This window comes from Zalophus californianus, chromosome 4 (assembly GCF_009762305.2).
Source record: "Zalophus californianus isolate mZalCal1 chromosome 4, mZalCal1.pri.v2, whole genome shotgun sequence".
Classification (NCBI taxonomy): Eukaryota; Metazoa; Chordata; class Mammalia; order Carnivora; family Otariidae; genus Zalophus; species Zalophus californianus.
This window is the reverse complement of record NC_045598.1, coordinates 13960342-13987026: the sequence shown is the minus strand read 5'-3', so window position 1 is coordinate 13987026 and position 26685 is coordinate 13960342. Positions and strand designations below refer to the sequence as shown.

Below are 26685 nucleotides of genomic sequence, written 5' to 3'. Positions count from 1 at the left end.
GGCTGTCTCCAGGGCGACTTCCCGCGCGCCCGGGGGCCTCCGAGCCCTGAGCGCCTCGGCGAGGGCTTCGCGGGAGGTCCCAACTCTATGGTCTGCGGAGGCGGAGCCTGCGGTCGGGTGCCTGACGGGCCGGCGGCGGGCGGGCCCAGGCTCCCATCATGGCGGCGGCGGCGGCGGCGGCGGCTCTCCGGCTCTGGCTCTGGGCTGCACTGCTTGTCCTAGCGGCCGCGGTTTACGAAGACCAAGTGGGCAAGTTTGATTGGTACGTGCGTGTGGGGCCTGTTCGGGAAATGTATGGCTATTTTGTCAGTACCAGTCTTGTGCCTGCTACAAGGAGGTCGGGGTTACAGGCAGCAGGACTGGCTGCAGAACCTGTGGGGCCCAGTGCAAAATGAAAATGTGGAAACCCCCCCCCCCCCGTTCAAAAGTTAAAGAGGTTTAAGATGGCCACAGCAGAGCATTAAACGGAGCGTCAGGGGCGCTTCTAAGCCAGTCTCTGTGTGACAGGTTGCAGGTTCGTGAAACGGGCCCTGACATTCAAGCGTGCTTGGGGTTCTGGTCAGAGGTCACCGTTCCTTCCTCCCCGTCAGGCCCTGTTTCTGTGACTGTCAGGTTCCTGATCTACTGGGTGTCGAGGGTCGACGGCCCCTCAGTGAACTCTCATTCTTCCTCGAATTGGCATCTCTTGGGTATGTGAACAGGGGCTTGGGTCTTACTACGAATCCTAAGCCGAGTGCCCTTTCTCCTCTCTTTCAGCCCAGCCCGGTCCTGGGCTCCGAACAGGGCCAGCAAGTCTCACACAGCCGGAGGTGCCGTTCATAGAGATGCCATTTACTCATTCACTTAGTTTTCCCTCCCTCCCGCCCCCTTCCTTAAGGCCCAGCAATTAAGAGGTGTACTTTTGTTGGAGACTAAATTTTGGAACTTAAGGGTTGTGTGACTTGAGAAAGTGACTTATCCGCTCTGTGCCAAGGTTTCTTTATCTGTAAAATGGGCTTATTCATAGTTCATTATTACCTACAGTAGTTGTAAGGATGAATGAGATCATTCTTTTAAGTTAGCACAATGCCTGGCTCATTGAGTGCAATTAGTGTTACCCATTGTTATTTCTATTCAGAGAACAGTTCATTCTTCAGAGCCTAGCTCAGATACCTCCTCCTCTGTGAAGTCTTTTCTGTATCAGATACATTGATTCCGTATTTGTTGCTTGCCTGTAATACGCCAACAATTGTTCTAGGTGCTGTGGACAGAGAGATAAGAAGGAGCTCAATCTGGTGGGGCAGTCGTATATGTATGTGATGTGAGACAGTGGGATAAATGCAACATAAGTCATATTTTTAATGATGTGGGCAAATGCTCACAATGTAACGTGCGTATTACACATCTATAGCCTATATGCTAATGTTGTATGATTCCAACTTAGCGGAATACTAGGTATATATAATTTACAAATAGAAAAATAAACAGAAGGAAATATCCTGAAACATTAAAAAGTTTATGGTGGTGGCATTTAGGCATTTTAAATTTTTAAAAATACATTTATATGTTTTTCACATTTTCTACAATGAGCAGACATTAATTCTTCTTCTTCTTCTTCTTCTTTTTTTTTTTTATTAGAGAAAGAGCGTGAGCGGGGAAGGGGCAAAGGGAGAGGAAGAGAGAGAGAGAGTCCTAAGCAGGCTCCATGCTCAATGATACATACAGGGCTTGATCTCACGACCCTGAGATCGTGACCTGAGCCGAAATCAAGAGTGGGATGCTTAATTGAGGCACCTAAGCGCCCCTAGCAGGCATTACTTTTACAGTCCAGATAAAAGATTAACAATATTTTAAAAGAGAGCATGGGAATTAGAGTCAGAAGGTCTTAGTCTTGTGTTTTATTTCTGACTAATTACTTGACCCCAGCAGACCTTAATTTACTTATCTGTAGAATGAGAGTAATAATTTTTCCTTGTAAAATGAAGTAATAACGCTTGTCCTCTGCGTTTCATAGAGTGTTAAATGGATATAGTGAGAATTAAGTATGTGAAAATACAGATAGAAATTGTCAAACGTCCTCTAAGCCTGTGTCTCTACTCTCTGCTTAGTTTCTTTCCTTTTTTTTTTAATCAGACCAAACAACATCACAAGAGAAATTTCATGTAGATGCCACGTGTGTTTAGTTTGCCAGAGATGAGAGTACTTTTTCCTTAATGACAGTGTGCAAGCACCTCCTGTGTACTTGGTAGTGTGCCATTTGACGCTAATTGTATTCCCTTTATGCTAAGAGAAGCGTGTTGAAAGTGATGGGATGTATTCCAAGGAAAGTATGAGTAATGATCAAGTGGATCCTGAACATGGAGTGGGCTTGAAAAGGCTGTAGAAAACAGAAGCTTGACCCAGTCTGTTTCTGTAGAAACAGAAACCCAACCCAGTTTCAGTGAAAAATTTGCATGATTTTTTTTCTCCAGGGGTCAGTGAAAATAGAAGGGCAAGTTGGATTGTATGCTTGTAGACAATAGGCTTTGTGTCTCTTCCCTCGTGTAATGGTCCCGCTATTAATGAATACAGAGAGGACTAATGTTTGTTCCAGTAGGATTTAGGCCAGGTGTTCTTTTGGGTGGCACTTGAGATAATACGTGCTTGCATTTAGAAGTAAGGTTTGTGGGGGCGCCTAGGTGGCTCCGCTGGTTAAGCATCTGCCTTTGGCTCAGGTCCTGATACCAGGGTCCTGGGATTGAGCCCTGCATTGGGCTCTGCATTCAGCACGGAGTCTGCTTGTCCCTCTCCTTCTCCCCCTCCCCCTGCTCACTCTCTCTGTCTCTCTGTCTCTCTCTCTCTCAAATAAATAAATAAATAAATAAAATAAAAAAAAAAGTAAGACTTGTGCTGCTTATCTTTTGGGGTGTATTCTCTCTTCTTGTTCCCTTGGCTTCTGACTCCGTTGCATAGAAATCTTGCTTTTGGTCAGATCTCATTAGCAGACATTCCTCACATGTCCTAAGATAGGTCTTTTCCCACAACATTTTGTGCAGGGATGATTTTGGCCCCTCACATTTCCCTGTCCTCTTCCTTAGGAGACAGCAGTATGTTGGGAAGCTCAAGTTTGCCTCCTTGGAATTTTCCCCTGGATCCAAGAAGTTGGTTGTGGCCACAGAGAAGAATGTGATTGCAGCATTAAATTCTCGGACTGGGGAGATATGTGAGTGACCTGCGTAGGCCGGTTAGCTTGGGATGGAATGGCTGACCATAGTGAATCCAGAATGGCCCATGGCTTGTGTAGTCTTCCTGGCTGCTTACCAAGTAAGGGACATGTTGGCCAAAAGATGCATCTCTTACTGGATTCTTTTTTTTTTTTTTTTTTTTTTAAAGATTATTTATTTATTTATTTTTGAGAGCGAGAGAATGAGAGAGAGAGAAAGCACATGAGCGGGGGAAGGGTCAGAGGGAGAAGCAGACTCCCTGCCGAGTAGGGAGCCCGATGCGGGACTCGATCCAGGGACTCCAGGATCATGACCTGAGCCGAAGGCAGTTGCCCAACCAACTGAGCCACCCAGGCGCCCTCTTACTGGATTCTGATACTTGTTTTTCAGTTGTGTTGTTTTTGGATATCAACTATTTTCCTATAACTGGCCTTTTTAGTTTAGCCTCTCAGCCTGAGTCCTAAGAGTTCTTAAGATATTTCAAAATACTTTTCTATTTCTCTTTTCTACTCTGCAGTAAAGATTTGGATGCCCCCCTTAAATTACTTATGCTGCTTTTATGGATGTTTTTAGGCACGAAATTATGGAAATATAATTTACGATCACTATTTTTCTTGTGAATCATAGAGATTCTGTTAGTTTTGTCTCATTTATAAGTTTGGGGTGGTAGAGGGTATGGGAAGTGAGGAGACTTCAGACTGGGACAGGAGTGGCTCCTCTCAAACATTCCTCCCCTCATTACCCAGTGAGTATGAAGGGATCATTGCCAGTTAGGTGTAATCCTTCTCTCCCTCGAAATAAAATGAGATACCGCAGTGCAAAGGCCTCTTTGGTTCTCTCCTACCTGTCTTCTTGGATCCCTCGCTCCAGTTTATAGTAACGTCTGCCTCATGTCTCTCAGTGTGGCGCCATGTTGACAAGGGCACGACAGAAGGGGCTGTGGATGCCATGCTGCTCTACGGACAAGGTAAGCACAGTCCTCTTTGGTCTCTGTCGTGATGTTGGCTCCATCTCCCCAGTTCTCGGTTCCTTCCTTTGTACCAGGTCTGTAGGGAAACCAGAAGACGTGTTCCCAAAAGAAAAGGACAAGTATTGCAAATAACTTCTATTCGCATCCATACCTCAGATGTACAGCCATTGCTCCCAGACCATCAGAGGAGGCCACAGAACACCAGTTGGGATAGGTGACTTCACCATGGTCTTTTCTCTTCCAGATGCAATCACTGTGTCCAATGGAGGCCGGATCATGCGTTCCTGGGAGACTAACATTGGGGGCCTGAACTGGGAGATTACCCTGGACAGTGGCAGGTAGAGGGCAAGAAGCTGTATTTCATCTAGGCTTGGCTCGAGGCTTTGCTAGAACACAGGTCTGTGTGGACAGCAATTCAGGATCTTAAGTTTTCTTGTTTATTTTTAAGATTTTATTTATTTATTTGAGACAGAGGATGAGAGACAGAGAGCGTGAGAGGGAGGAGGGTCAGAGGGAGAAGCAGACTCCCCGCTGAGCAGGGAGCCCGACGTGGGACTCGATCCCAGGACTCCAGGATCATGACCTGAGCCGAAGGCAGTTGCTCAAGCAACTGAGCCACCCAGGCGCCCTTTTTTTTTTAATTTTTAAAAAACTTTTTTAAAGATTTTATTTATTTACTTGAGAGAGAGAATGAGAGACAGAGAGCATGAGAGGGAGGAGGGTTAGAGGGAGAAGCAGACTCCCAGCGATTCAGGATCTTTTGACATTTTTTTTCGCATGGGCCACTGAAGAGCCAAAGAACATCAAACACCCCGTGTTTTGATGCTGAGGCCACAGAACACGTGGTTACTCTTGCCAGTGTTTATTGAGCACCTATTAGGTGCAGAGCCCTGTGCTCGGTGCAGTATTTATTCTTGCCCTTGAATACTGCTCCTAATCATACCGTGACGTGAGAACTGTGAATGTGCTAGGTATAGGAGTGTAATATAAACCTTTCAGCATTTTCATTTTATGTTGAGAGAACAGCTTGGGCTGCTGCTACGTCTTTGCTGGGGTTGTTTCAATTACAGGGTCGTTTGCAGTGGGGTACACCTCTTCTGATAGTAATTTATAACACTTGGCACGCCCCCAGGCAGTGGGAACCCACATGTGACCGTGGGAAGGTTTCTGTCGTCAAGAAACACATGGTCAGCTGGGGGAGGCAGGCACGTAGGCTGTAATGACAGTACGGGGTGAAGGATGCCGTGGTGGAGGGACGGCCTGCCTGCTGGGAAGTCCTCGGGGAAGGAGGGGCTTCACGGGGCTTCAGGGAGACAGTAGAGCGGAGTGGTTGAAAGCGCAGCCTCCCAGGTCAGCTCACCAGAAGCAGAGCCAGTATGAGGATCCTGATGCGTTTGACCCCAAGGCCTGTTTTCTTACCTACCAAGCTACAGTGGTGGTGGTCCAGATTGCTCTAGTCTGAGACCCTGGAGGTGCCGGGCAGTGCTTACCCCTGTACCTGTGCTCAGTTTCCAGGCACTTGGGCTGGTAGGCCTGCAGGAATCAGTGAGGTACATTGCGGTCCTGAAGAAGACCACTCTTGCCCTGCATCATCTCTCCAGTGGGCACCTCAAGTGGGTGGAACATCTCCCCGAAAGGTAAGGCCACCTTCCCACCGAGTGATGGCTTCCTTGTCCTGCTGTCCCCAAGCTCCTGTTTCTCCCTGAGGGTTGAAGTGTTTGTTCTGACTCAGGCTCTCCTTACGTTGGCATCGCGTGTTGGGCTCACTAGGTGTAGGCCGGCACTCAAAGGCTGTGCTCCTTCTGGCATTTCTTTGCAGTGAGGAGAAAATTCTCAAACGGGGCACTAGAGACAGTCCAGCAAGAGAGATGGCTCCTTGCTTACAGTCATAGCACTCTGGGCTTTTTGACTTCTAGTTCAAGTCCGACTGAGCCTTCATTTTTCTGATATGAATCAGAACAACTCAAGAAGAGCCCAGGGTAGGGACTGAGGGAGGTTTGAGATGGTTTCCAGAAGTCCTAGTTGTGGAAAGCATTGGAGCTGGGAAGGATCAGGACAGAGGGAGGATAGGAAAAGATTTGCTCAGATCTGTGGCCATTTTCAGGGTGTAAAAACTCAAATTCGAATGTGGCCAAGTGCGTGGCACCCCTGAGCAAAGCAGGCCCAGTGGGGATTGCGGGCAGCTGCAGTGTGCCTGGCTTACCTCCAGGGGGCAGCCGTACTTAGCCACTTGGAGCCCTATAGGTATGCCTAGCGGTGCCTCTCCTACTTTTTTTTTTTTTTAAAGATTTTATTTGTATATTTGACAGAGAGAGAGAGACAGTGAGAGAGGGAACACAGCAGGGGGAGTGGGAGAGGGAGAAGCAGGCTCCCCACTGAGCAGGGAGCCCGATGTGGGGCTCGATCCCAGGACCCTGGGATCATGACCTGAGCCGAAGGCAGACGCTTAATGACTGAGCCACCCAGGCGCCCCGCCTCTCCTACTTTTTAAGGAGAGCTAGAAATCTGATTTTTACATGTAAAGTCTCAGTTCTAAATGTTGATGACTATTAGAAAAACAAAACAAAACTGGGAGCTAAACAAATCCTACTTGGGGACTGCTAGATTGTGACTAGAGGACCCCTGAGGGTGGGCCTATGGCTGAAGCTGTTGCTCCTTGCTTTTTCTTCCCTCTCTTAGTGACAGCATCCATTACCAGATGATGTATTCCTACGGGTCTGGGGTGGTGTGGGCCCTCGGAGTTGTTCCCTTCAGCCACGTGAACATCGTCAAGTTTAATGTGGAAGATGGAGAGATTGTTCAGCAGGTACGGCCAGGCGTCTGGCTTGAGGAGCCTTGCAGATTGTGGAGGGGAATAGATGGAGCCCTTCTTTGCCTCGGGGACCAGGGAACTTGGCAGACGCGAAAGCCATCCATGGTCCCTGTTTCTGGTCACTTGGAAGCTGCTTTCTCCCCATGGAACATTTGTTTAAAGCCCTCACATTCATGCATGGTGCTCTCCTGGGGTGGCTGGAAAATTATGTAGGTTTTTTTCATTGCCTGCGAGTTTCTTAGGAGGAAGTACTCTGAAATAGTGATAGGAAACCCCGTATGTCAAACACAGGAGAGAAACGGTTGTCTGAAGTATTGGGTCTTAAAAATGACCTGGTATATTTTTCCAGTGACCAGAAAGGAAACCCTGATTTTCCTCAGTTTTGGAGCTTGCAAGAAGTTGGGAGGGATGGGAAGAAGTCCTTTGGAACCAGCCATGGAGAACCTTTGAGCTTAGCCCCCATGAGATTGGTGGGGACCTTGCTGATGAGCAGGGAGGAAGATGTAAACATTCTCACAAACCTCCTGCTACGATGTCTTTCCTGTAGGTCAGGGTGTCAACCCCCTGGCTTCAGAGTCTCACTGGAGCCTGTGGTGTGGTGGATGAGGCTGTCCTGGTGTGCCCTGACCCGAGCTCACGGTCCCTCCAGACCTTGGCCCTGGAGACGGAGTGGGAGTTGAGACAGATCCCACTGCAGGTGAGAGGTAGTGTTGCTGCTCCCTGGCCCAAGGCCCTGCCTTTGTTGCTTGGAAAAGTCTCCCAGTGACGCTGCTTCCTTCCTGAGCCTTGCCAGTTGTTGGGAGAAGGTTAGGCTTCTGGCTGAACTGGTGTATGGGAAATGGGCCACTCTTCTCTTTAGGGAGCCTGGAGGGGGGCTTCTGGAGCTGCACGCCAAGGCCTGGTTACTTTCACTGGCAAAGTGGGGCTGAGGAAGGAGGCCTGGGACGGATCAGTGGATCAGTGACTTGCCTGAATGGAGCCCTGATCCTCTTTCTTCTTGCCCTGCAGTCTCTTGACTTAGAATTTGCAAGTGGATTCCAGCCCCGGGTCCTGCCCACACAGCCCAACCCAGTGGATCCTTCGCGGGCCCAGTTCTTCCTGCGGTTGTCCCCGAGCCACTGTGCTCTGCTGCAGTACCGTCGCGGAGTCCTGAGTCTGCTCAAAACCTTCCCACAGGTAACCGCAGGCAGCATGGCGCTAGGATGCGGGAGGATCTAGCCAAGGCATGCTACTGGAAAGCCCTGCCTCTGAATCTGTAGGTGTTTGCTCTGGATCCAGACATCTCTCTGTGTTTGGTTTGAGATGGGTTCGCTTTAGAGCAGAAACGGAATACGTTTTCTTCTGAGAGTCACAAAGGATCTTTAGAGTAAAAGTGGCGCCTTCTCTGAGTCCACAGGAGAGTGGGGATGTTAATTCAAGCTTCCCTATGGGTACTAAAAACAGTGTGAAATTGAGGGCCAGCGTGTGCCTGTGTTGGAGGTAGGGGAAAGGCCTGTTTTCAGCTATAGATGCCCCTTGGGCCTCCCTCTGTTCTCAGGTGCCCTGGCTGCTGTGCTTCCAAGTCAGGAGCACTTTCCGCTCCAAGGCTGAGGGACCTCCCTGTAGAGATGCTCCTCTGTGAGGCTGCTGCTGGCTGGTATAGGCCCCATTTAGGAACTGACACTTTGCTTTATTCCCAGGCTGCCCTCGTGAGCTTTGCCACCACTGGGGAGAAGACAGTGGCTGCAGTCGTGACTTGTCGCAGTGAAATGGTGAGTATCGAGAGTAACAGCTAGCGCTTGGGGGTTCTCCTTCCTTATGTCTCCCAGGAGCCCTGAGAACTAAAAGTCGGGGCAGTTTGAACCCAGGGGGCAGGAAGCTGTTGAGAAGTAAGTTCTCACTTGCTCTATAGCGCTTTCAGCATCAGCAGCCCCCTTGTCCCCAGGAGTGGGACCCTCATAGTACAACCCACTTTCATCTGAGGCTGTTAGGAGCTACATAGGCTCTGTGAGCAGGAGTGAGGGGTGACGTTTGCCTTCTCCCAGGTGCTAAGATGACACAGAAGGGAGGACTTCATTTCGGTGACTGGGGGGTGACCCTGTGGGTCAAATGTTCTCTTCTGTCTTTCTCTTTTCCCTAGCAGAAGCCTAGCAGTTCTGAAGACGGGTCACTGGGGAGCTTTGCGGAGAAGCCCAGTGCTCAGGTACGGTGTGGCATTGGGCAGTGTGCTGGACCTGGGCCTCCGGGGAGGCTGGGAGTGGGTCTTCCGGAGTTCTCGGCCTCAGATGGGGTTTGCTGCTCGCCGTAAATCATGCTTGTCTGGATCCTTTGTAGTTGGGATGTCTGAAGTAGAATCCCTAGAACCTGTTCTTAACCACTTTTTCCTCCAGCTCTGTTGCCCCGTGTCTTCCGCGCCCCTGGCTCGTGTTGCTGAGCAGTGGTCTGTGCGGTTGGGCTGGAGCGGAGCATGGGCCCCCGGGCGGCGCACATCTGCTCTGTTTTCTGTGTCCTGAGCTCTTCTGAAGAGCTTTGTGATTTCCTTGCGGGGTCCTCCTTCTTTTGGGGAAGTCTGCTGTGCTGCACTGACTTCCTTCTGAAACAAGTATCGTGCTTGTTATTCTGTTTACTCACATACCTTGTTTCTGCCTTGGGATTTAGCTTTCTTTTTTCCTTTTATTTTCCTTCGTGTATATTTCTCCTCTTGGCCTGGTCCTTCTCTAGGGTAGTTAACCCCAATTCTTGGACTTCCTTTGTGGGGCTCGGCTTTGGGGGATCTCTTTATTGAGCCCTGCTGTCCGTACCCGTAGGACTCACTGACTTGCTTCAACCAGACCTACACCATTAATCTCTACTTAGTGGAGACAGGTCGGCGGCTGCTTGATACCACCATCACCTTCAGTCTGGAACAGAATGGCACTCGGCCAGAGCGGGTGAGTCAGAGCCTTTGTCTTCAGGCTCCGTCCCGGGGGCTTCTCAGCATGGACCTCCCTTTCCTCACGGCCAGGCCTTGGGTCCTGGGTTAGGACTCTCTGGACATGGGCTCTAGTTCTTCCTGAGTAGCTGACTTGTTATAAGGCCCCGTGAATAGTAGTTGAAGCAGGTATCATTTATTCTAAGTGGTGAGTGTGCCAGGCACTGTGCTGAGCTCTTTGTTTACTCCCTAATTGATTTAGCTCTCTCACCAGCCTTGGTAAGTGCTTATTACTGCCCTTGTTTTACAAATGAAACTGGGCCTTGTGAGATCCAGGACCCTGTCCAGAGTCACAAGGCTCATAAGATGTCACCAGTGCCCCAGCCTGCACTTTCAGTCGGCGCCTATGTGGCCACTGTGCACATTTAGGGTGTTCTTCAGCCTCTCTGGGCTGTGGCTTCTTCGTCTCCAAAACGGAAGCTCTCACCTTGGCCTCTGCTCGCTCTGTGGGCTGTGACTGGAGCACAAGGGATGACGCGGTGCCCGGGAAGCACTCAGGTTCCCCCTTGGAGAGGTCTGAGCTGCAGTCTCGCACCACTGCCCTGGCTCTGATGCATTCATGTTACCTTCTTGGGGTCTAGATAGTAAGCTGTGTTGCTTAGACCTGTGTCTAAGACCCTGTGTCATGGGCCTTTAACAACTCCTGATGCCTTGAATTTGGGGGTCCGGTGCTCAGAGGCATTTGGATTCCGGCTGACTGCAGTCGTTGGGACTCTGCTTACAGCTCTACATCCAGGTGTTCTTGAAGAAGGATGACTCGGTGGGCTACCGGGCCTTGGTGCAGACAGAGGATCACCTGCTACTTTTCCTGCAGCAGCTGGGTGAGCAGACCTCATTCAGCTCATTTTTTTTTAGGCTGGCCCAGATTTCTAGTCAGACTATATTTTTGGGGCCATGGATTGGCTTCTGGGAGAGATTCCAGTGGAGTGTAGGCCTGAATACTTTTTAGAGCCATGTGCCATCTGCTTTTGAACAATCCCTTAGCATTCTAGGGTGGGGTCTGCTTCTCTGCCTGACATGAGAGCTTCTGGAATCCCTGAGCCACAGAGAAGAGCCTTCAGGCGATGGGGGAGGCAGGCATGGCTTTCGTAACCAGGGTTTCTGTAGCAGGGAAGGTGGTGCTGTGGGGCCGGGAGGAGTCGTTGGCGGAGGTGGTGTGCCTGGAGATGGTGGATCTGCCCCTGACGGGTGCGCAGGCTGAGCTGGAAGGAGAATTCGGCAAGAAGGCAGGTATGCACAGAGAACGCTGGGACGGCACTGTGGCTGGGGGTGCTGCTCTGGGAATGGGTCTGGTAGTTAGACCGCAAGGGATGCTGGCTCACGTCATCCCCGGCTTCCCCGGGCGCAGTCTTTTTGCCCATGTGCGTGCAACTAGCTCTGCGACCAGTTTCCAGTGCCTTCGTGGCCACGTGGTTTGGGTAACCATTCTTTTCTCTGAAAGGAGCCACTTAGGAACCCCTCTGTGGAAAGATCCTGAGGAAAAAGAGTCTTAACTTAGTAGTATCATAGCTACCACTGCCTCAGTACCTCAGATCTGCCAGGCAGATGTGTCACGCCTTGTTCCCCAGGCACCAGCCATGTCTTTCTGGAGAGGCGTGACTGGGTTGATGGGGTTGTGGTAACCGGCGGTGCCCTCTGGCGCCTGCCAGTCCCAAGCCCGAGGGTGGAGTCGGTTCCTTCCATGCTGGTCAGTCCTACCTCCCGCCTCTTCCTCCCTTCCCTTCACCTTGCTCTGCAGCCATATTTACTGAGGGCCCCCTCTGGGCCAGGCACCCCGGTAGGCATTGCGGGTTTTCTTGAGCTGAGGATTAATTTGACTTTACTGTTTATTTCTGCTGCCCGGATCCAGCAATTCAAGGTAAAATCTGCTTCCTGCTGCCTTGTTGTTCGTTGCTTGCCCACGTGGCTAGCTTTTGGTAAATTCTTTGTTTTTCCTGACCTGCGTCAGTGAGGTACATAGTGTGTGTGCATGGACCGCTGTGCCTGTGATTTGTCCTGTTTGCCCCTCACTTCTCTTCCTTGAGCTGAGGTTGCCGGGGAGTAGAACACACAAAGGCACTCCTTTTTAAGTGAGCACTCACTGTGGACCCCGCATGGTGTGAAGTCCTGTGTGCAGGTCATGTGGTCTTCGGACTACTTGCGATTTTACACACGGGGACCCAGAGGCCAGAGGTTACGTACGTTTCCGGGTCATCCAGCTAATAAGTAGTAGAGCTGGGATTTTAATCCAGGCTGCCAGACTCCAGACGCCATGCTGTTTACTCATGCCGCCTCGTTCTGGTGGCCACATTGACCCTGAGGGGGAGACTTGAGGGTGGCGTCCTCATTGACAGTGTCAGGGGTGAATGATAGCCATGGGGGTTGGTGGCACATAGGTCTCTTGGGTGTAGGGTTAATAGCGGACAGGCTGGGAGTAGAGCCGTGGGTAAGGGAAATGCCTGTCTGTGGCACACTTACCTCTGCATCCTGCACCCCCACACGCCCCCCCTTCTGGTTTTGTTGTGGCACTCGGATGCCTTCCTCTGACCATTCTGGATGTGGGCTGTGGTGGAGACATGCTCAGCATGGCCGCGTCCTGCATGGCTGATCCCTGACCTCCTGGTCTCCTCTTCCAAGATGCCAGGAGGTAGGGGTATTGTGAGCCAGGAAAATAGGTTTTGGAAGTTCCTGCATGGCTGTACCCGAGTGTGAGAGTGGTAGCTTCAGATAAAGGACTGCCCTTTGGGCTTGCAGCCTGGTGTGTGGATGACTTGAGTGCTCCACAGGAGTGGGAGAGACCCCTCATTAGAAGAAGCCCCTTGCTGGAAACACCTAGTCTGATGAGGGGTGAGCCTCAGTTGTGTTACCTTTTCCTTGACACCAGACGGCTTGCTGGGGATGTTCCTGAAACGCCTCTCGTCCCAGCTCATCCTGCTGCAGGCGTGGACTTCCCACCTCTGGAAGATGTTTTACGATGCTCGAAAGCCCCGAAGTCAGATTAAGAATGAGATCAACATTGACACCCTAGCCAGAGATGAATTTAATCTCCAGAAGATGATGGTGATGGTGACAGCCTCGGGCAAGGTGAGAGGGTTTTAAGCCCTGGGTACCGAACCTTCTGAGGTTCCGTGAGTGAGAAATAAAAAGTATTTGGTGGGGGATAGCGCTGGTTCTAATTTCTAAGGACAGAATCAGTTCTTCGGTTTGTCTTTCTAGTAGTGAGCCAGTTATTTGTTTATCTTGCAGCTTTTTGGCATTGAGAGCAGCTCTGGCACCATCCTGTGGAAACAGTATCTCCCCAATGTCAAGCCAGACTCCTCCTTTAAACTGATGGTCCAGAGGACTACTGCCCATTTCCCCCACCCCCCACAGTGCACCCTCCTGGTAAAGGACAAGGTGAGGCTGTCCTCCTTGGATTTGAGCCAGAGTGGGTGTGGCTTTTTAGTGTTCTGTAAGTTGAATTTCGCCTGGGCCTTTGGAATTCTGGGAGGGCTAGGGACAGGTGTTCAGGGGTTAGAGCTCTGTTTGTCTGAGTGGAGGAAGCATCCAGGACCGATGGGGGTTGACTCTGGAGGGTGTGTGATGTCACCAGACCTGTAACGAGCCAGCTCTCCTCCTTCCCAAATACAGGTCACTGTTACCAGCTGAGCGGCTACTTTCCCTTTAGACGAGGGAGAGCAGGATGCAAAGCTATTTATTTCTGCCTCCCAGAATTAGCTGGATTTTTGTGGATTCACTCTAGCGCCATTAGAAAGGGGCACTTTCTCTCTCTCTCCCTCTCCCTCTGTCCCTCCCCCTACTTGTGCCCTCTCGCTCGCTCACTCTCAAATAATAAAAATAAAATCTTTTTTTAAAGAAAGGGTAGGGGGGGCGCCTGGGTGGCTCAGTTGGTTAAGCGACTGCCTTCGGCTCGGGTCATGATCCTGGAGTCCCGGGATCGAGTCCCGCATCGGGCTCCCTGCTTGGCGGGGAGTCTGCTTCTCCCTCTGACCCTCTTCCCTCTCGTGCTCTCTATCTCTCATTCTCTCTCTCTCAAATAAATAAATAAAATCTTTAAAAAAAAAAAAATAAAAAAATAAAGAAAGGGTGGGGGGCGCTGGGTGGCTCAGTGAGTTAAGTGTCTGCCTTCGGCTCAGGTCATGGTCTCAGGGTCCTGGGATCGAGCCCCACATCAGCCTCCCTACTCAGCGGGGAGCCTGCTTCTCCCTCTCTCTCTCTGCCCCTCCCCCTGCTTGTGCTCTTTCACTCTCTCTCTCTCAATTAATAAAAATAAAATCTTTAGGGCGCCTGGGTGGCTCAGTTGGTTAAGCGACTGCCTTTGGCTCAGGTCATGATCCTGGAGTCCCGGGATCGAGTCCCATATCGGGCTCCCTGCTCAGCGGGGAGTCTGCTTCTCCCTCTGACCCTCTTCCCTCTTGTGCTCTCTGTCTCTCATTGTCTCTCTCTCTCAAATAAATAAATAAAATCTTTAAAAAATAAATAAAATCTTTAAAAAAAAGAAAGGGCACTTTCTAGGCTTGGTAGGCACCACTGGAATGGCTGCCCGGGGTTAGTGAAACGGTACTTGACCGTTTTTTGTTTTTTTTTAAATAATATTTTATTTATTTATTTGGAAAGAGAGACAGCAAGAGTGAGAGACAAAACACAAGCAGGGGGAATGGGAGAGGGAGAAACAGCCTTCCCGCTGAGCAGGGAGCCCGATGTGGGGCTCGATCCCAGGACCCTGGGATCATGACCTGAGCCGAAGGCAGATGCTTAACGACTGAGCCACCCAGGTGCCCCGGTACTTGACCGTTTTGTTTGTTCCTCAGCGTGTCCGGTACTTGGGTAGCTTTGGAGCCACAGGGGCAATTTAACTGTTTCCCTTCTGACACGTTAGCCTCGGTTCACCTTCAGGCAAAACTATTTTGCGCAAATAGGGAATCCACGCAGAGGGGTCCCGGGAGTTTGTCACGGTTGAGCTAAAGTCCCAGCTCTCCAGATTTACCCTTAGCACTTGCGTCCTTTCCCTGCTGCTGGAGTCTGACAGTTTGCTTGTCTGTGTCAGGAGACGGGAATGAGTTCTCTGTATGTCTTCAATCCCATCTTTGGCAAGTGGAGTCAGGTGGTTCCCCCACTGCTGAAGCGGCCCATCTTGCAGTCTTTGCTTCTCCCCATCATGGATCAAGACTATGCCAAGGTGCTGCTGTTGATCGATGATGAGTATAAGGTATGAGTCTTGAGAGTGGCTGGAGAGCACTTGGGGGGGGGGGTCGGGTGCGGGGAGTGTGGTCCTGCAGCAGCTCGTGGCCAGAGCTGGAGCTCTGCAGTCAGCACGTGTATGGGCTTGAAGGGCATCATCCTGCAGCTGTGGAAACTCAGGCTCTTAGCAAAAGTAGATTTGAGCCCTATTTGGGTTCAGTGGACTTTAATTCTTTTAAGACTGACTTTTATTCTTAAGGCTTTTTGATGGCGAATGGTAATGAAGCTTGAGCAACTGTGCACAGAGCACCCTTTTCCTTTAACACTTTCCTCGGCCTTTCTGGGGTTTTCAAGGTCACGGCGTTCCCAGCCACTCGGAATGTCTTGCGACAGCTACATGAGCTTGCCCCTTCCATCTTCTTCTATTTGGTGGATGCAGAACAGGGACGGCTATGTGGATATCGACTTCGAAAGGTAGGGAAGGCACCTCTTGGCAGGACCTTCCGTGGGAGGGTTATAAGTGTTTTTTGACTATTTGGCTAAGAAGTGGATTATACTATTCATTCTGTTGTAAGTGTGGATCACTATAGTCCTGATGTCTGATTCGTAGTCCTTTTCGTATTGAGCAGCAACTACATGGCAGGCAAGATTCTACTTACTGTGAAGAGAGTAGTGCCCAATAGAAGACATTTCTGTCCCATGGAGGGTTTTGTTTTTTTTTTTAAGTTTTATTTATTTCAGATCGAGGGAAAGAGAGCATGTGAGCGGTGGGAGGGGCAGAGGGAGAGGGAGGAGGAGAGAATCCTTAAGCAGACTCCTTGCTAAGCATGGAGCCCGACATGGGGCTCAATCCCAGGACCCTGAGATCATGACCTGAGCTGAAATCAAGAGCCATCCGCTTAACCAACTGAGCCACCCAGGCACCGCCCCCTTGGAGTTTTTATTCCATGTTCCTTTTCTATAGCAGAGAGAAGGGATGTTGTTGTCCATTCTTGAGAGGGTGGGAGGTGGGAATGGGGATTGAGTAATGAGTTGTACTTTCGGTATGAAGATGACGTTATTGACCCATTCTTGACAGAATGCTTTGAATCTTATTTTTAGAAATGGGATTGATTTGCTCTAATGCTGATGTACTTGAGTCTAGCATTAGCAAACAGTGATAGACGCTGGCCCTGAGGGCCAGCTCTGAGGTTCACAGGGGGCTGGCCTTCCTGCAGACAGGAGGGATTGGGGCATGTACTCACCAGAGGCCCTGCATCCTGTCCCACAGGGCCTTTTGAGAGACAATGCAGCATAGAGCTTAAGAGCTTGGACCCAGCTGCCTGAGTGTGAAGCCAAGCTCTATCACTTATTAACTTCGTGACCTTGGGCCCATGACTTCTCTGGCCCTTTGTTTTCTTTTTCTTTCCTTTCTTTTTTTTTGGCCCTCTGTTTTCTTGCCTATAAAATAAGATGATAGAGGACCTACACCGTAAGGTTGTCGTGAAGAGTCAGGGAGTTAACATATTTAAATCACACGAAGCAATGCCTGGCACATGGCAAATGCCATCTAAGTTTTAGCTGTTGTGGTCTTAAAAATGCAGTGTCCTTTCTTGATATTTTGTAGCAGCTGGCCTTTCCAGGAGCAGCATGGGAGGTAGTCTCCCCAGAAAACATGTTCTTTACCCTTGTGGGTGAAAAAAAATTGTCCTCTCAAGTTGAAAGAAGAGATGGCTCTTTGTGGATAGAGGGGAGCAAGCTTCCGGGTGTCATGATCAGTAGAGTCCTGAGGACATGGGAAGAAACAGTGGCCAAGGGAAGACAATACACATATACACAGTATGGATGGATAATAACATTTTTTTTTTTTAAAGATTTTATTTATTTGAGAGAGAGAGAGAATGAGAGATAGAAAGCACGAGAGGGAAGAGGGTCAGAGGGAGAAGCAGACTCCCCGCTGAGCAGGAAGCCCGACGCGGGACTCGATCCCGGGACTCCAGGATCATGACCTGAGCCGAAGGCAGTCGCCTAACCAACTGAGCCACCCAGGCGCCCCTGGATAATAACATATTTAACCATGGGGTGCCTGGGTGGCTCTGTCCGTTAAATGTTCTACTCTTGGTTTTGGCTCAGGTCATGATCTCAGCATCATGAGATTGAGCCTGCATTGGGCTCCATGTTCAGTGTGTGGAGTCTGCTTAAGATTCTTTCTCCCTCTCCCTCTGCCCCTGCAGCTCACGTGTGCTCGCATGCTCTCTTTGTCTCAAATAAATAAGTTTAAGAAGAAATAATGTATTTAACCATGAAACTTTGTGAATTGGTTTTCTTTGACTATAAAGAACATTTCATATAATGTTTCAAGGTCCCTGCCAGCTTAGTAATTTACTGCTGGCCTCAGATACAGGAATCGTAGCTATTAGTAGTAAGTGGTAAACTTTCCTTGGATATTTCCTACTCAAATAAACAACGGGATACCACGGAACATTCCTCTCTTTTCTTCCTAGCTCTAGTATCTTGCCTAATCAAACTGAGAGTTCTAAAACGTCTGCACAAACTAGATCCTTTTTGCTCTTTTCCTAGGAGCTCTGATTTCTGTTTCTTTGGGCACAAAGCCCCCAAATAAAGGAGTGTGGGATGTATCCGGCTACAGCTGTCACAGGTCTAAGTGTGCCCTCCAGATTATAAGTGTTGGCTCTCTTGCCCTGGCCCTAGGATCTTACCACTGAGCTGAGTTGGGAGCTGACTATTCCCCCAGAAGTGCAGCGCATCGTCAAGGTGAAGGGAAAGCGCAGCAGTGAGCACGTTCACTCCCAGGGCCGCGTGATGGGGGACCGCAGCGTGCTCTATAAGGTATGGTTCTGCAGTTTGGTGCCAAGCAGAAGGGCAAGGGTTTGGATTCGGGCTCTAGGATTTGGTAGCTACTTGATCTTGAGTGAGTCATTTCATTCCTTTGAGCCTTAATTTATTGTCTGTCAAATGAGTATAACGTGCCCTCCTCATGGGGTTGTAGTGATGATCATATGATGCTCATGCGTAGCATAGTACCTGGCCTAAGGCTGCCACCCAGTAGATGTTAGCTCTTACTGTTAGTGATAGTGCTGATAGAACTTTCTGGGGTTAAGCCTTCGTTGATCCATTAGAAACTCCATCTCTGTGATCCAGCACTGGTTAGTGGTGAAGGAGGGGGACAGAGAGGTGGCACTGCAAGATGTTGGGAGAGAAGGCAGTCTTGTAGTGGTGCGTGGTCATTCGTTACCCCCTCTGCAGAGTGCGGGCTGAGTTGGAGGAGATGTGATGGAGCAGGGTAGCATGGCCAAGGCAGCTGATGGGGAGGCTGCTTCACAGGGCGTGGGGCAACACCGCAGGCTGCCGGCTGGCTGGACTGTCTGGGTACAGACCTGGCTCTGTCCCACACCAGCCACTCATCATGGGTCGTTTGTCGCAGGATTGCTTTGAAGATTAATGATAACAGGTAACTTGGTTAAAACAGTGCCATCTGCGTAGTTAACATTATTAGTGCTCGTGATTTGAAATCTTTAGTGATGGATGCCTTCCATGCTGCAGTCAGTTTGACTTATTCAGAACGGCCAAAATAATACAAATTCTAAAGTACATTTGATTGTACTAGAAAAAGTATGTTCTTTATGTAATTTTACCTTTATGAGTTAAAATTTACTAAGAGTACTTGTGTTTTTCTATGTTGAAAAAAATAGAGTAGGGCTTTTTTGGATTTGTATTCATCACACACATTTTTTAGTTTAGTTTTTTTTTTTCAATAAGCTTTGTTTTGGCCTAATTTTAGATTTACAGGAAAGCTGCAAAGATGGTACATTGAATTTGCATGTACGCATTACCTGGTTTCCCCTGGTGGGGCTGTGGTACATCTGTCTGAACTAAGAAACCAGCATCAGTACAAGACTGTTAACTGAAGTCCACACTTTCTCAGGGTTTCACCAGTTTTCCCACTAAGGTCCCTTTCTGCCTCAGGCCCAGCCCCGGGCCCTACACTTCACGGACATGCCACGTTTCTCGAAGTCTCCTCTGTCCTGTTTAGTCTTTCATGACCTTGATAGATTTGAAGGGTACTAGACAGGTGTTTGGTAGACAATTTTGGTTTGTCTGATGTTTTTCTCATGGCTAGACTGTGGTTACAGGTTTAGGAGGAATACCACGGAGGGGAAGCTGTACTTTTTTTGGTGGGGGGAGGTTGCTAGCAGGATGTCAGGCACTCTTTTAGAGTCTGGGATACATCAGTGAACAAAATAGACAAAATTGAGGCTGTTACTATATTCAGGAGATGCCAAAAACAAAATAAATAGATAAACATACAGCATATCAAAGGGTAACTAGTTCTATAGAAGAACAAAACTGAGAAGAGGGGAGGGGAAGCCGGGATTGGAAGGGGTGCAATTTAAAATAGGTTAAGGAGGGTCTCACTGAGATAGTGACACCTCAGGAAGGTGGAAGGTTAGTGCGTGACATCAGGGGAAGAGCTTTCTGGACAGGAAGGCTGGAGTGGACCTGGAGTGTTCCAGAAACAGCAAGGGGGACAGTATGACTAGAGTGGGGTAAGCGGGGACAGTCCAGGTTGCTGAGGTCAGAGCGTGGTGGGACGTATCACGGCCACCACTCTGGCCGTGATGTTGAGTGAGCTAGAGTGCCCGTGGGAAGTTGGGAGCATGGGGAGGCCTACGGGGAGCAGGCTTTAGGTAGAGGCAGGACAGCATTCCCTTTGGGATATATCAGGTTTGAGGTGGGACATTTAAGAGATACTGAGATGGCAGCCTGTTAGAGTCTGGAGTTCAGGGAGGGTATAGCGTGGGTATGTAACCTTGGCCACTGCCAGCACCCGTGGTTGGTGTGTGACCACAAGAGCGAGTGTAGACAATGTCCAGGAGACTGGGGAGATGAGGAGCCTGCAGAATAGACTGAGGAGGAGGGGCCAGTGGGGTGGAGGAAAACCGGGGGCCATGTGTCCTAAATGCCAGGTGGAGAAAGTGGTGTTTTTTTTTTTTAAAGATTTTATTTATTTATTAGAGAGCGAGCACAAGCAGGGGGAACGGCAGGGAGAGGGAGAAGCAGGCTCCCCGCTGAGCAGGGAGCCTGATGCCGCGCTCAATCCCAGGACCCTGGGATCATGACCTGAGCCTAAGGCAGACGCTTAACCCAGTGAGCCACCCAGGCGCCCCGAGAAAGTGTTTTGAGGAGGGGCCATCACCTGTGTCGCCTTGTACTAGCAGGTCAGGTGAGACGAGGACTGAGACTCGTCTGTTGGTTTAAGGGTGGGGCGGGTACCGGTGCAGAGAACCCGCATTGCCGGAGCAGTGGCTTAGCTCAGTGAGTGGGCAGGTTGGATTGTATCTTGAGTTAACCATTTGCTGCGTCTGCGGCGTGAGCAAGTTGCTTTACGACCTGCAGCCTTTCCTCACCTACCGCCTGTGCGTGACCAAAGCTCCATTGCGAGGTTGTTTGTGGGAGTCCGTGAGGTGAGGTGGGCAGAGCACCGGGCGTAGCACGTGGCACCCGGGGGACTCTAACCAAGGGCAGTGATGACGAGCTCCGAGGACAAGCTCTTCTAGCCAGGAAACCCGATTCCTCCTCCAGGCCAGTGGGCTCCAGGTCTGCCTCTCTGCCCAGGGCTCACAGCACAGCGGAGCTTGTGATTGGCCATCGTGGTGCTGAAGGCGCTCTTCTCTCCTCCCAGAGCTTGAACCCCAACCTGCTGGCCGTGGTGACAGAAAGCACAGACGTACACCATGAGCGCACCTTCATTGGCATCTTCCTCGTCGATGGCGTCACCGGGCGCATCATCCACTCCTCCGTGCAGAGGAAAGCCAAGGGCCCCGTCCACATTGTACACTCAGAGAACTGGGTGGTGGTAAGAGTCGCAGATGTGTGGTGTCAGTCCCAGGTTCACGACCCAGCCAAGACCTGTGTCTCAAATCCCTTCCTTGCCTCTTGTTCCAGAAACCAGGGGCCTCTTTGTGTTTCTGTAGGATCCAAACCCCTGGATGGCAGTTGAGGTGCTGGTTAGGAGGCTCGGCTCAGGAATTAGACCGCCTCAGGCTCGCGGCAGCCCTTCCCTTTCCCCACTGTGCGACCTGCTCTCTGTGTTGCATCACTCGTGAAGGAGGGTTAGGAGAGCGTGCTCTGGTCTGGGTTGGAACAACCCACGTGATAAGCACTCAGACCCTTGCTATTTTTGTTTTTGTTTTTTTTTTTAAGATTTTATTTATTTATTTGAGAGAGAGGGAATGAGAGATAGAGAGCACGAGAGGGAAGAGGGTCAGAGGGTCAGAGGGAGAAGCAGACTCGCTGCCGAGCAGGGAGCCCGATGCGGGACTCGATCCCTGGACTCCAGGATCATGACCTGAGCCGAAGGCAGTCGCTTAACCAACTGAGCCACCCAGGCGCCCGACTCTTGCTATTGTTATTTTGACTTCTGAGTATCTTGAGAACTCCTTTGTCTTATGGTGAACTTCGGGGAAAGCTAGTTAAAACTACCCTGAAAGTTAGTAAACTTGGTAGCAAGGAAGAAAACTGTGATGCTGGGTGGCTTTCTTTCCTTCCTGGACGTGTAGCTCATGCATGGAAAGAAAGGTGCCTTCCCGCATCATACCCCTTTCCAGCCAAAGTGGCAGCTAAGTCCTCAGCTGCCACCCCTCTCTTCAGTACCAGTACTGGAACACCAAGGCCCGGCGCAACGAGTTTACCGCGCTGGAGCTCTACGAGGGCACCGAGCAATACAACGCCACCGCCTTCAGCTCCCTGGACCGCCCCCAGCTGCCCCAGGTCCTCCAGCAGTCCTACATCTTCCCCTCCTCCATCAGCGCCATGGAAGCCACCATCACCGAGCGGGGCATCACCAGCCGGCACCTGCTTAGTAAGTGACCAGGGGAGGGTCTCCGGGGTGACAGTCTCCATAGAGTGCCACACTGAAGGACACAGCTGGAGGTGCATCGCTGGCACAATCCTGTTTTAACCACTAGGGGAGGCGAGGGAGGAGGGCTTAATTTCAGCAGGAAAAGATCCTTAGTCCAGCTTTGCCGCCTCTAAGAGATTGACCTGACTCTTATTTCTTCCCTTTTTGTTTGTTTGTTTGTTTGTTTTTAATACTTTTTTATTGTTAATCACCATACATTACATCATTAGTTTTTGATGTAGTGTTCCATGATGTTTGTTTGTTTGGGAGAGAGTGCATGTGCGCAACATGGGGGGCGGTGGGGGGAGGGGCAGAGGGAGAGGGAGAGAGAATCTTAAGCAGCCTCCCCGCTGAGCAGAGCTGCACATGGGCTCGATCCCATGACCCGGCTTGTTTCTCTGCAGTTGGGCTGCCTTCCGGAGCAATTCTTTCCCTTCCTAAGGCCTTGTTGGATCCCCGCCGTCCCGAGATCCCAACAGAACAAAGCAGGTGAGACACTTGCAGGTGGTACTGAAGGCTCTGACCCTAAGGAATGTGACCTGTTGATGAAGTTTGGCCCTCAGCCTGCTGTGTGCTGGGGGCTGGGGCCAGGGCTGGGAACAAGTCTGATGAAAACCTCTCCCTTCATGGAGCTTAACATGCTGTTGGGGGGATGAGATGGATGCCACATAAGATAAGCAAGAGAAATGATACTACGTTAGGTATTTGTAAATGCTACAGAGAAAAAATTAAGGGCCCGGGGCTCTGGAGGGGTAGGAGGGTATGAGGGGGTGTAACTTGAGAGGGTGGCCTGGGGATGCCTCTCTGGGAAGGTGACTGTGGAGTGAAGACTTGGAGGTGGTCAGAAGCCAGCCTATGGCTGTCCGGGGGAGGACTTCTCAGGCAGCAGAGAGCCGTGCCCATGCCCTGAGACCATGGCTGGCGAGCCAGAGGCAGGGAGGAGGTCACACTGGCTGCAGCAGCTGGTGGGGGTGGGGGGATGTGAGGAAGGGAGGGCGCTAATGGGGCTGGGTCATGCGGGGAAGCCAATAGCTCGTCACAGTTAGCATTCAGTTTTGTATTGCCAGCCGTCATTTGCATATTTTCTCACCTCCATCCCGAATTATGTTCACTTAGGGGTGTGGGGAACTGAGCAGTGTGGGGAGAGAGCAGATCTATGTTTGCACAGGAGGTTTCGGGGGAGTGTGGTTTGGAGAGCAGGGTGGCTGAAGCTGGGGAGCACGTGGGGTGAGCCCAGGGTTTTCTGAGGAGTGTGGACCGAGGTACTCTGAGCCAAGAGCAGGAATTGGCCTAGTGGCTCCACGTGCGGGTTTTAGAATGGCCCTGACTTCCACCTCTAGTGTGAAATACTGGCTATCATTAGATTTAGAACAGGGTAGGAATCCAGATCTACCCTCTACACAGGTTTCTGTCTTGTAGCCCTTGCTAACATTCAGCTGCTAAATTTTTAACTACCTGATACAAGTAGACCTTGAAGGAAAATTTGAGGCTAGATATGTGGCCTGGAAAGCTCCCAGGACTCAGAAAGGGCAGCCAAGAGATCCCCTTGCCGCAGTTTGGAATGCTGGTCCTGGCTGGTGTTTTGCAGGGAGGAGAACCTGATCCCGTATTCCCCAGATGTGCAGATACACGCAGAGCGATTCATTAACTACAACCAGACGGTTTCTCGAATGCGAGGTATCTACACAGCTCCCTCAGGCCTGGAGTCCACTTGTTTGGTGAGTAGAGCCCCCAGCCAGCATGTGCAGCAGCTGCTCTTGGGTTCACGCTTGGGAGGCAGCTGAGGATTCCGTTTCCTTTCTGACCAGAGTGTGGGGTCGCGGTGGACCCCTGGCTACCTCTCCTACGTACTTCTCGTTGCCTCTGTCTTCCAGGTTGTGGCCTACGGTTTGGACATTTACCAAACTCGAGTCTACCCATCCAAGCAGTTTGACGTCCTGAAGGATGACTATGACTATGTGCTCATCAGCAGTGTCCTCTTTGGCCTGGTGTTTGCCACCATGATAACCAAGAGACTGGCGCAGGTGAAGCTCCTGAATCGGGCCTGGCGGTAAGGACGCAGGACCCCACTGCCGGAGAGCGGAGAGCTCGGGGCAGCGAGGGCCGGACGGGGAGCTCCAGCTGCGGTGGGACGGGTCAGGCGAGGACGGGTGTCGGGTGTCCATCTCAGCTGAGTCGTGGGAAAGAAGCTGGACTCTCGCGGAGCCTCCTTGGGACAGGTTTGCCGCAGCGTCGGTTGCGGAGGGAGGCTGGACTCTCCGCCGGGAATCTCAAAGCATCTCGATGGACTTGCCCTCAAAGTCTGAAGGCCGTCACCCTGTTTGCTTCCTTTGCCCATCCGTGAATGTTGTTGTTTCTTTACTAAGTCCCCTGGCAGATTTTTCTCTTTTGTGAGGCCTGCTTCAGTTGATTTTGGTTCGCCTTTTGTGTTTCCCAGGCTTATCCAGAAATCCTTCTGACTATTTCCCTGCCTCATGTTTCAAAGTCAGGAGGGAACTCTCATTGATAACTCCACCTCATAGGTGCTTTTGCTCTTTTATGTGTGGGAGAAAGAAGATACATGCTTAGTTGAGGCTTAAAGACGGATCCAGCCTCTCATGGATTCTCTCCAAAGAGTTGAGGAATCTATATGGCATCAAAATTTACTTTAAGCCTCTAGTTTGGAGGCTCTCATTCATCAGGTGGGGCCACCCAGTTCTTGCTGCAGTTTATCACAAGTCAGGCACGTCATAGTTTTCTGGTTTGTCAGTCATTGCCCACCCTTTGCATCTAAGGTGTGTCCGAGCCAAGGCCGCCTTAATACTACTGAATCGCCTGAACCTGCAAGAGATTTTAAGGGAGGAGAGACTCTACCCGTTTCACGGTACCTCCTAGCCTCTCAGTTCACCCTCAGGCTGGTCTAGCCCTCTTCTGGCCTAGTTAGAGCCAGTCGTCTTGTTTAAGAACTTCATTATTTATTTTTTACTTTTAGATGTAAATTCATGAGTGCATCACATTTCTACTAAAGAGAGATTTTAAATGTTAATGCTGTAACCTTCGCAACTTTAAAAGAGGGGAGGGCTGGATGGGGGTAGGAAACTGACGTGTTGTGGACGAAGTGTTGCCAAGTGGCTGGGCTGTTGTCTCTGTGACAAATGGAAAAAGTCCTAAAAGTTTCCTCTGTGCCCAGATCTGGGGAATGATGGCGTTTTTCTTTCCTGTGAAGGATGAAATGTGCAGAGGAGACCATCTCTAGCCTTGTGGGGAGAGCGGTTCGATCAGGTGTCTCAATAAAGCAGATGATGAATGTTACGAATGGGCAGTCCTTTTTTGTGGTGTGGGACTTGGAGGTGACTTCTGCATTAGAGGGGGCCGAAAGCTGTGCAGACACAGAGTTTGTTTTAATAGGAAAACATGCCAATTTAATCATACAAGAGTTGTGTTGTTATTATTTTTAAGATTTTATTTAAGGGGGGAGGGGCAGAGGGAGAGGGACAAGCAGAAACCCTGTTGAGCAGGGAGCCTGACACGGGGCTCGATCCCAGGACCCTGAGATCATGATGTGAGCCGAAGTCAGACGCTTAACTGACTGAGCCACCCAGGTGCCCCGAGTTGAGTTATTTAAAAACAAAACTTTGAAATCTTTTGTGCTGCTGGTAGATGATGCTAGTGGAAGGAAGAAAAATGAGAGTCATTTTATTTGAGTAATAAAATTGTGAAGTTGATCTTAATGAGTCAGTGAGCATCTAAGTATCTCCAGAAAAAACAGCCATCGATTCATCCTGACTCAAAGCATGGTTGGTTTAAAGTGTCCTGAGAGAAGGGAACATGTACAAGTTAAAAAAGATTCTGCCCTAGTTTTGAGGAAGCCCGGCTGGAGTCTCGACTGTCCTAGAAGAAGTACGCTCAAGCAGCACAGCCCCCCAGTCTGCTAGATGCTAGTTTCTATTTACCTATGTATGTGCCAGAATCCGAAAGAACAAGCTAAGTGGAGGGAAGTTACCTGCCTTTTTGTAAAAGGCCCCGTATTTTGGCTTTAATCATTACCATTTTACTGAAAGTTCTCTCAAAGCAGGTGCTTGGAAGAGCCAATGCTAACGGCAGCCGTGGTCCTGTGTCTGCCTTGTCATTTCTCCACCTCTCCTCGTCTTAAAGCCACACTTGGTTGACTAGCTTCGCTCAGCCTCTACCTGTGGCTTTTGACCCCGTTGCCCGCCAGTGCGCTGATCTGTTTTCCTCTATTTCTGTGCATCTCCCTTGAACCATCTGTTTCCCCCAACTTCATTAATTAGGTTCACTTGGAGCCCCCTGCAATGTGTCACTTAAAAAATTAAGTTCTTCAGTATTTTTTATGTCATCTTTTTTATTGGTCAATATTCAAGATCTTTCGGTGTAAAAATTTTCAGCTAAATAATATTTAGTGATTCTCAGTCCCTGTTGGGAATAATGTAAAATGGTTTGTGGCTTTTGTTACAGTTTTCCCCTAGCCTTTGACTCTGCAGTGAGTTATTGGGGAACGTGTATGTGTTAAATACAGAATTTGTTAGAACGTTCATGGTCAGTAAGAACCTTTTTAAAAATTTTTGATAGATGAGGGGTACCTGGCTGACTCAGTTGGAAGAACATGCGACTCTTGATCTCGGGGTTGTGAGTTCAAGCCCCACGGTGGGTGTAAAGTTTACTTAAATAAAACTTAAAAAAAAAATTAAAAAAAATTTTTTTGATAGATTA

General features: G+C 49.9%; 1 protein-coding gene across 6 annotated transcripts; it reads left to right on the top strand.

Annotated features, from left to right (window-relative positions):
• Positions 1 to 36: 36 nt before the first annotated feature.
• On the top strand, positions 37 to 25266 carry EMC1 (ER membrane protein complex subunit 1). Of its 6 annotated transcripts, none has more exons than XM_035727162.1 (24): positions 37 to 262; positions 3057 to 3181; positions 4084 to 4149; positions 4397 to 4490; positions 5661 to 5789; positions 6832 to 6958; positions 7512 to 7661; positions 7973 to 8140; positions 8644 to 8715; positions 9087 to 9146; positions 9751 to 9873; positions 10639 to 10735; positions 11022 to 11144; positions 11764 to 11772; positions 12778 to 12977; positions 13140 to 13289; positions 14941 to 15102; positions 15429 to 15548; positions 17766 to 17903; positions 20758 to 20931; positions 21726 to 21936; positions 22380 to 22464; positions 23564 to 23693; positions 23850 to 25266. In XM_035727162.1, exons 1-24 carry the CDS (start codon positions 159 to 161, stop codon positions 24027 to 24029), a joined length of 2997 nt encoding a protein of 998 aa, XP_035583055.1. In that variant the 5' UTR covers positions 37 to 158; the 3' UTR covers positions 24030 to 25266. The 6 variants fall into 6 exon arrangements, with proteins under 6 accessions (XP_035583055.1, XP_035583056.1, XP_035583054.1 ...); XM_035727163.1 differs by having other exon boundaries at positions 9084 to 9146; positions 11025 to 11144; XM_035727161.1 differs by having other exon boundaries at positions 9084 to 9146.
• The last annotated feature ends 1419 nt before the right edge of the window (positions 25267 to 26685 follow it).

Bases quoted from the DNA above. Each gene is read 5' to 3' on its own strand.
- EMC1 (XM_035727161.1), top strand. From the start codon at position 159: ATGGCGGCGGCGGCGGCGGCGGCGGCTCTCCGGCTCTGGCTCTGGGCT. The intron at 4,150-4,396 runs GTAAGCACAGTC...TTTCTCTTCCAG, and splicing joins CATGCTGCTCTACGGACAAG to ATGCAATCACTGTGTCCAAT. The intron at 7,662-7,972 runs GTGAGAGGTAGT...CTTGCCCTGCAG, and splicing joins TGAGACAGATCCCACTGCAG to TCTCTTGACTTAGAATTTGC.